Genomic DNA, 10,167 nt, shown 5'->3' with positions numbered 1-10,167 from the left:
CACAGGGAATCAGGACAGATAAACCCCTCAGGACCAGTGGTGAGAGTGGTGATATTGGGAGGGTAGAGCAAAGGTGGAGTAGAAAGGGGGAACCAATTACAAGGACCTACATATAACCTCCTCTCTGAAGTATGAACAACAGAAAAGTGGGTAAAGGGAGACATTGGACAGTGTAAGATATGACAAAATAATAATAACATAAATTATCAAGGGTTCACAAGGGAGGGGGTAACGGGGAGGGAGGGGAAAAATGAGGAACTGATGCCAAGGGCTCAAGCAGACAGCAAATGTTTTGAGTATGATGATGGCAACAAATGTACAAATGTGCTGACACACTGGATGTATGTACGGATTGTGATAGGCGTTGTATGAGCCCCCAATAAAATGATTTTTTTTAAAAGAAATGTTCTCTATGATCTTATACTATTTCTCAGAATAAGCAATGTGAAATAAAATAAAGCTAAGCTCGTCTGACTGTTTTTTTCTTTTTTGGTGCTACTGGCCTGTATCTTGTGCTGCATCACCTGTCTCTGAGGGCACTGTCTCCAATGATGCCTTTTGTTTTTTTTTCTCCAAATTTCCTTACTCAGTAGATTCATTAGTAACCTTGTTTGTGGGCCACAAAGGACTTTTTGTTTATTCACTTAGTTGCCTTTTTATGGAACAAAGCAAATGTGAAACCAGATATAGTAAACTCACTTGCTACCCTGGGAGGGTAGAACATAAGCTCTTCTCAAACAGGAGAGGATTCCTGACATTCCATAACCCTAATGTCATCATCATTGTTTTCCTTGTTGTCTTGTTGAAATGAACACAGTACAAGGAAGTCTTTGCAATGGATTGAAGATGGATGCTTTGCAATCCAGAGTTTTCACAAATATGAGAGTGGATTCATGAGCAAATATTAGCAGTTCACATGAAAAACTTCATCCTGATCAATATTTTTAACCTAGAACTTTTAAAACTTGGTGTGTTTCAACCGCCAGCACAAACTATAATTGATAACCATCATAGTAAGTAAGATAAATTTTATAATTTTCATTGTATTTACTTTGTGTCATCTAAGTCTCATTAAGCTCTTGGGGAAATATATTTTACAAATCTCTTCAAAATCAGAAAGGTAACTGATTATATCAATATTTGGCAAACCATCCATCTTTTTATTTTTTGGATGCAATATCTTTGATATATAAATATCATTGTTTAGGAGACCTTATACTCAGGAATACATTAGCCTTTAAAATAATTATGAAGTATATTATGTACATTGTTAGTCTCACATCAAAAAATATCTACATATGTATATAATTATGCAAAATATTTCACAATACTCAATCAGAATAACATATTCACTAAAGTTACATCAATTCATTAGCATTGTCTGTCCACATTTGAAGATATACTTTAAAAGTAAAATAAACAAAAGTTTGCTGGTCAAATTTTATTGTCAGCTATATTTTAAATCTTGGTTTTTTAAACCATACAGTATTTTGGATGAATAAAAGAGACATTTTTAGTAGTCTGCATGATGCTCAATGTGGATAGAATTGTTTACTCAGTATTTAACATGTTTCCTGAACTATTAGAAGGAGGGATGGAGGAGGAAGCTAGGAGGGGCTATTCCATATTTCATCTACATATGATTCTGATCTAATATAGTTGTTTAATGTGCCCATACATTTTCTGAGATTGTTCTAGCTGTCAGGTAAACTATGAGCCAGATCAGTTCTTCCTTATGTTGGTAATTGTGCTTATGAGATCATAACGGTGTTCACAGTTTAGTTCATCAGAGTTAACCTGTCTTATTTCCACAAAAGAATACATTAATTTACATAATAAACTGAGTTCACATTCAAATACATCAAGTGAATTGCAGTGCATTACTTAATATGGGTCTTTCAGCTATCGTCTTTATAACTCCCATCAAATAACTTTTCCTGACGAGTCTGAGTAAGAGATGGTGGGGGAAGACTCACAATTATGCAATTCAGAAGTGATTGTTAACAGGGTTAACTGTGAATGTAAAAACTTGGAAATCGAATGTGGGAATTAGTCAGTTTTGCCATTCAACTGACATAAAGTTCAACATCACAGAAGCAAGATGTGCGGATCTCACTACCACCAAAAATGAACAGCCAGAAGTATAGTATAAGCTTTGGGTCTCGCTATCCCTATGCATTGAACCTCTTCAATCCAGACGTAGAAAGCTGTGATATCACAGAAGCAGCTGCCTAGCCAAGGCTCTGATACTTGAAATACCACCGGGGTCAGCCTGGTGAACTTAGACTACAACAGACTAAGAAGAAATATCTGGAAATCTGATTTTGAAAATTAGCCAGTGAAAACCATATGGATCACAACAGAGCATTGTTTAACTCCTTTGTTTGGACACATCCTCTAGAAAGACAAATTTCGAGCGAGAACCGTGTCTTTGGCAAAATGCAGGGCAATGAAGAAAAGGCAGATGCTTGATGGGGAAGGTGAAAGAGGTGGATAGGCACGGTAGCTACAGCAAAGGATCAAACACTGCTGGTGATAATGAAGATGATGCAGGACAGGGAAACTCTCGGTTCTGATAAAAATAAGGTCTTAGACACTGAACTTCAGTTAGACAGCAGCTTACTATGTATCTGTTTATAGTGCCAAAATGTTATTGTACTAAATATAGATATCATTTTAAAAAGAAGTTTCACTTCTATAAATTACTCTGACAATGTGTAAACAATGAATTCATAAGGCTCCATCTTATAGGTTTTTTAGAAATTATGAAAAAGGAATAAACCTAAGAGTTTAAGTGATAACTGAACTAACCATTGACTAACCATATAGTATTTTAAAATAGGAGAAAGGTTAGAAACCACACATTTAAAACAATACATTTTGGGTTAAAATCTGATATTATATTCAAACAATGGATTGAGAGCAAATAGAATTAATGACATGTATTAATAATTTTTAGATATAAGTAGGTTCATATACATCTATGTTAAAAATAACTATAATGCTGTGTTGTTGTTAGGTGCTATATAGCACAATGAATAATGGTTTTAAATTTTGAGGATATTTTACATCAAATAGTTATTATGGATATGCTCCAAAATTCTAGATTCTGTTATTGTATCTCTTGTCAATTTGATGGTTTTATCTTTATTTTTCTGTTTTTTTATTTTTGCTTTTGTTTTTACTTTAGAACATATATTTTTTATTTATTGTTTTTAAGAATACATAATTTATTCATAATGTGAAAAACTGGTAAAGCTATCTTAAGTATATCTTATAGAAATGAATCTAAAAGCATAAGACAAAGCAACAAAAACTGGGATAAGTTTTCTTGTTTTTTTTTCTTATATTCTTATTATTTTCTTACCACTGTGTTTTAAATGTTTTTGATGCTGCCAACATCATGCACCCATTGTCACCAAGTTCAGTTTAATTTGTTCCCTTAAAGTTCATTAATCAGATAATTCATTAACAACTTTGGAACCTGGTCACTAAGGATTTTTTTGTTTATTAACTTGGTTGCAGATTTGGTAAATGATAATAGACAGTTTGACATGGGAAAACCCTTCTCTAAATAAAAATATTCAGAAGCTATTCCAAAGCAAAGAAGAATTGTTTTTACCTAGATGGTCATCTCAGTAAATGAGAAGTAAAATAAAATATTTTCTGGGTGAGTAGTATTGAATTGAATTGTATGTGGTTTGTTGCCTTTTGTTAGTTACTCATTATGCAATACACTTGGCAATTAATAGAAAATTCAAGGAGATTCACAGCTGTTCTCATCTGGGGAATGACCAGATTCAAAGGGTATTACCCAGAAATTCTCATTCTGTTTTTCAATATTATATTCATTTTCAAATTGTTGCTATAAATATAATTGCTAATGAATAAGTCATAGAGGAGAGTAGGATTAACTAGCAGAAAAGTGAGCATGATAAATTTTGTTATTTTAGTTACATTTTTGCTTTTGAGACCTGAGTTATATTTTTCTCAGAGAAATGGCTCATAACTGTATACAATTTAGAGATCTGAGGTTTAATGTGGGTATGAAGGAAAAACATCATTTTAGAGAACTTTAAACTTAGATAGTTTAAATATTATTTTAAGCAACAATTATCAGGAGGTCATTCAGGATAACCAGAACTTGGTGATTAAAACAGGTAATAACACCCACATGCAAAATTATGGAACCTGAAATCTGCAAACCAATGGTTAAGGAACTGTATCCTGAGTTGGGATTGGGCACTGGCACAGGGATAAAGTGGGAAAACAGAATTGGATAGTAGATAGAGAATTCATAGGAAGTATTTATTTAAGTATCTAGCACCACTACATTTATCCTTTACGGTAAGTCTCTATACATAGAACATAGAACATTTATTATAAAGAACACAGAGAGAAATTTAGAAGAAAGTGTTGAAAATCAAGTGTTCCTTTTGTAAATTATGTGTTTGGACTTTGCATCTTGGACTTTATAACATCTGATAATATGAGTGCGATTTTGAAAAGGTAACACTTTTTTGAGATTAAGATTTTAAGAGAATTCCCAAATAAAGTGGATATGTATGAAGATAAATGTAAAAAGCATTCTTTTAGCTACGGGCCATCAAGTCACTTCCGACTCATTGTAACACTGTATAAAAAGAAACAGCCCTGTCCTGTGTCATCCTTACAATTATTACTATGTACGAGCTCTTTGTAGCATCCAGTGGTCCCTCTATATCATTGGGAGTCTTTTCTTTCCTTACCCTCTACTTCATCAGCCTGCTGTGCTTCTTCAGGGAATGGTGCCTCCTAATAACATTTTCAAAGGAAATGGGACCAGAAAGCAAAATGATCATTTTTAAATAATGTATGCTATTTAAAGATAAATTATGAGTAAAGATTATGAACTGTTGGTGGTTAAAAGAACACATATAACTTAGAAGTCTCCTAAACTTCATAGAAAGACATCGATGAACTTTGGTATATTTCTTCAATTATAATTCTTGGAATAAAAAGATTATTATAATAAACTGAAAATTAAATGTATGATGTCTAAAAAATAATCATCAGTTACGTAATTTTAATTTAATTTATTTATGCTTTGGGTTGGGTGAAAGTTTACAAACCAAATTAATTTGTCATTCAACAATTTGTAATGTATAGAACCCATACCACCAGTGTATCAATGTTTTTTGCAATCAATTTTAATGTATGTGGGGTAGCCTATTTGTATTGCCATTTTCCTTCTATTCATATAAAAAACTTATTTTAAATGCAGATTGAATAGAACTCAAGAGCTAAAGATGAGAAACCAAACAATAACATTTATTCTGCTGGGATTAACTGATGACCCACAACTGAAGGTTGTGATCTTCTTCTTTCTTTTAATCACCTACATGCTGAGTGTGACGGGGAATCTGACCATCATCACACTCACCTTCATCAGTTCTCACCTGAAAACTGCCATGTACTTTTTCCTACAAAATCTCTCCTTCTTAGAAATCTCATTTACATCTGCATGCATTCCCAGGTACCTCTACAATATATCAACAGGTGACAAGACAATAACATATGATAATTGTGCTATTCAAATTTTTTTTACTGACCTCTTTGCTGCCACAGAATTTTTTCTCCTAGCGACCATGTCCTATGATCGATATGTAGCCATCTGCAAACCTCTGCATTACATGACCATCATGAACAGCAAGGTCTGTAGGAGACTCATTCTTTGCTGCTGGACAGCTGGCTTGTTGATCATCCTCCCACCTCTAAGCCTGGGCCTAAATCTAGAATTCTGTGATTCTACTGTCATTGACCATTTTCTCTGTGATGCGTCCCCTATCCTAAAGATCTCATGCTCTGAAACATGGCTCATAGAGCAAGTAGTCATAGTCTGTGCTGTGTTGACCTTTATTGTGACCCTTGTATGTGTTGTTCTTTCCTATGCATACATCATTACGACAATTTTAGGCTTCCCTTCTGCCCAGCAAAAGAAAAAAGCCTTTTCTACCTGTTCTTCCCACATGATTGTCATTTCCATCACCTACGGAAGCTGTATCTTTATCTATGTCAAACCTTCAGCAAAGAACTCAGTGGCCATAAATAAGGGTGTTGCAATACTTACAACTTCCGTAGCTCCTATGATGAACCCTTTCATTTATACCTTGAGGAACAAGCAAGTTAAACAAGCATTCAGCGAGTCTGTAAAAAGAATTGTATTGCTCTTAAAGAAATAAAGGTGCTTAAGTGAAGAGGAAATGTTTTGAGACTGATGAGGGCAATGAATGTACAAATGCGCTTTACAAAATTGTGTGCATGGATTATGATAAGAGTTGTATGAGACCCTAATAAAATGATTTTAAAAAATATCACACTAAATTGAAAAAACAAAACAAAATCCAAATTACCCACATTTAAATATCTTATTCATTTGGGTGCACATAAAAATAAATATTTGTGTCACAGGTATCTTCTTCTCCACATGTTTCCCCTGATATATTTGCTTGATTGAATAATGACGAGAAGTACAAAACATTGTAAGCAACAGTCCAATAGCCACTCACCAACGTCCAGGGACTGTTCCAGAGCTGAGGCAGACCACACTGAACGGCTAGTAACCCACCGCCACCACCTAAAAAGCAAGGAGAATGGGATCAGAACTGGTCCCAATAGCTTTATATGCGTAGAGTGGGTATCATGGAACTTGGGATCAGGGCTCTAAAAATTGTAAAAGACAATGTGGCCTTATTTTTTTTAAAGGAAAAATAAAGGTGTTTTCTTATTTACAAGACAAAAAAAGAGAAAGTTGTTAATATAGAGAAATGGAATTTTTATATTAAAATCACAAGTTCCTGTGCTGTATATTTAAGTTTTTCCTCCCTATTCTAGTAAGAGGGCTTTATCCACATATTGTTGCTGTTAGGCATTTTCCAATTGGATCTGACTCATAGTGGCCTTTTGTGCAACACAAGGAAACACCGCCCAGGTTTGTGCCATCCTAGCAATGGTTGTTTTGCTTGAAACCATTTTGGAGTCTCTAGGTCAATCCATCTTGTTGAGAGTCTTTCTCTTTTGCACGACTCTCTACTAAGCATGATGGCCTTTTCCAGGGATTGGTCTTTCCTGATCATATGTCCAAGGTCTCACACTCCTCCCTTTTAAGGAGCATTGTAAAAAGGTTGTACTTCTCCTCAGACATATTTGTTGGTTCTCTTTCAGCCCAAGTTATTTCCAATATTCTTCATCAACAATAATTCAAATGAGTGAAATTTTTTTCATTTTCCTTATTCCTTTCATGTGCATATGAAGCTATCAAAAACATTGTGGCTTAGGTCAAGTGAACCTCGCTCCTGAAAGTGCTATCTTGTTCACAGACACATTAAAGAGGTGATCTGGATAGCATTTCTCAAGAAGGGCTGATGAACAAGGCCTTCTTATCATAGTGACTCTTAATAAAATTCCAAATAAAATCAATAAGCTAATCCTAGTAAATGTTTAGAACTGAGTTTGCATATACCTGCTCTAGCTCCATATTTTTAGGGCCTGTGTGATTCTGAGCAGCAGCCCCATTGGCTTTTCTTTTGACTTTAAACAATAAACTAGCAAAGAAAAATTGGTTAGGGCCAGGGCTGTATATTAAACTTGAACTATAAACCTTGAAGCAATAATATTATTAAAAGTATGTTCTTGGTATTATAACTGCAATCATTAGAGCAGCTACCACTAAGAAAATCAGTAGAGACTTCTTATGTTTTATTATATGTAATGATAAATTTAAAGAGGTACTTCATATTCACTTCATATAGTTAAATTAAAGATCATGAAATTTAAAGAATGCTCTGAGGGTGCAAAGGGATCAGGATTCAAATACATTTTTATCTGACCTACCAACTGTGTTTTTTTATATTATGTGATGCTCCAGTTATACACATTTCAGCATTAGAGCTTATGGGACAACTTAGCTTAGGAAAGCCTGTATATGCCAAATGTAAGTATTATTTAATTCATAAAAATTGAAAACATATGAAATACATAAGAGGAAAAAGAATGGAAAATTTTTTATCACGTCAGAAAATGTTTTGTACTTAGTATTTATATTTACCCGAAGAAAACATGTACCTTAAGATAGACAAATAGCCTTAAAATGATATTAATTATAGATGCACACTATTGGTGAGAAAGAACCTAAAAGTAGAATTTCCAGTGCACTGGTATGTAGAAGTGAATATATGGCTCCAATCATTGAGCACCTTCCCAGTGTAACCAGGGTAAAACCTTTAAAAACTCTTTGGTCATGATCAATTACCTGTAACGGATACAGTAATTCATACTAAATATGGGGTCATCTTTACCCACAGCTGTTCTTTCATGTCTTATTAATATGCCTTGCCTATGGGCTTCACAAGATTGTTTTCTGAAATACACACCTTTGAGCAAAAAAAAATGTTCTGAGATAACTAGCTCACCTCTTCACAAAATTACAAGAACATTCATTTAAACTAGATTATTCATTTTAATATTCACACACAGAGTTTTATTTGAATTGATTTTTTAATTTGCTAACAACACCCTTGTCCATATTCCAAGAGTGATGATATACAGGAATTTTTAACAAATTGCAGTGAAATACCCTCAATCCAAAGTGTTAAGTCCACTGAAACTATTGGCATGCAGAAAGCACCATTACTACCAAAATTGTCTCATGCCCATGTATGGTCAATTCTGCCCCCAACCACCAAGGTGATTTCTGTGTTTACAGTTTTAATTTACTTTCATTAATGGTCAAATTAAATCTTATTGTATGTAGTGTTGGTTTTTTAATTTGTTTTTGCTTGTTTTGTTGTTGTTTTACTAGCATATTATATTTCAACTTAATTGGTGTTGGCACATGTATCAGTAGCCACTCATTTTTATTGCCGACTAGCATTTTATTGCTGACTAGCATTCAGCATTCAAACACAGGAATAGCTGTGATGATGGGGCAGGACTAGGCAATGTTTAGTTCTCTTATATCTAGGGTTGAGGTGAGTCAGAACAAACTAACAACAGTATTCTGTTTCAGGAACCTACTACTGTTTGTTTATCCATGCAGCCATTGCAGAAAACGGGTTAGTTTCCAGCTTGTGACAATTGCAAAGAAAGTCTCTCTAAACATTCCTACACAGCTTTTTGTGTAACGTTCTTGCTTCTCTTAGCTAAATAACTTATAGTAGATTTCCCGGATTTTTTTGGTAATGCATATAGATTCTCACAATCAATATATGATCATTTCAATTGCTCTTCATCCTAATCAACACTTAGTGTTTTTTAGCTTGGTCATTAATTAGTATTTAGCTATTCAACTAGGTGTGTATGGACCCTAAGTGATGCAAATGGTTAAATGTAAAATGATTAGCCGATGCTTGTAGTTAGAATCTAATCAGAGACATGTTGGATGGCAGGTCAACAAGATATGTTTCGGAAAAGACAGAACCTTGGAAACCCCAAGGAGTTGTTCTATTTTGCACACATGGGACCACCATAAGTTAGAACTGACTTGATGGCAACTGACAATAGCAGTGAAACATGTGCAAAGTATCTCATTTTGGCTTTAATTTGCATCTCCATAACAATTAATATAATATTGAACATCTTATTATATACTTAGTTACTATCCATGATTCCTCCTTGGTAAGATGTCTGTTTATTGATAGAATTAAAAGAAAACCATTCAAACTCATATAGCAATATATATACTGAATCAGAAACTGTGCTTGAGGTGGATGGGAGCGGACAGATTTTCCAGAGAAGAAATAAATTTTCTTCAAGAAAATGTAGAGATAAAGTTAAATGCCTTGAAGAATGAATTACACAGAAAGGGAAAAAAATTATCTGCTAATGGAATATAAAATGTAAAATGAAGTGAAATGATAATGATTAACACTTTGTTCTAACAACCTGGCATTCTGTGATGTTCATACTCCTAACAGGACCACTGAAGAAAAACTGGGTGCATAAACAAATGTGGTGAAGAACACTGATGGTACCTGGCTATCAACAGATATAGTGTCCGGGTCTTAAAGTCTTGAAGTTAAAAAGCGGCCATCTAGCAGAAGTGCAACAAGCCCACTTGGAAGAAGCACACCAGCCTGTGCAGTCACCAGCCTGTGTCCACGGGATCATGTAACAGACATCAGAAGACTC

At 34.3% G+C, this 10,167-nt stretch overlaps 1 protein-coding gene across 2 annotated transcripts in view; it reads left to right on the top strand.

Moving 5' to 3' along the window:
* The window catches only part of LOC101647296 (olfactory receptor 6C2-like), an 8,998-nt gene extending 2,777 nt beyond the window's left edge, over positions 1-6,221 (top strand). Inside the window, exons 1-2 of one of the 2 annotated variants that reach the window (XM_004700592.2) lie at positions 768-793; positions 5,273-6,221. In XM_004700592.2, coding sequence (XP_004700649.2) covers positions 771-793; positions 5,273-6,221 — 972 coding nt within the window. In that variant the 5' untranslated portion in view covers positions 768-770. Of the gene's footprint in view, positions 1-767; positions 794-5,257 lie in introns of those variants that run through there. The other variant, XM_030885406.1, reaches the window with a different exon arrangement.
* The last annotated feature ends 3,946 nt before the right edge of the window (positions 6,222-10,167 follow it).

Source organism: Echinops telfairi, unplaced genomic scaffold (assembly GCF_000313985.2).
Source record: "Echinops telfairi isolate 266 unplaced genomic scaffold, ASM31398v2 ScPeMD7_2;HRSCAF=8, whole genome shotgun sequence".
In the NCBI taxonomy this organism is placed as follows: domain Eukaryota; kingdom Metazoa; phylum Chordata; class Mammalia; order Afrosoricida; family Tenrecidae; genus Echinops; species Echinops telfairi.
This window is presented reverse-complemented; position numbering and strand designations above follow the sequence as displayed.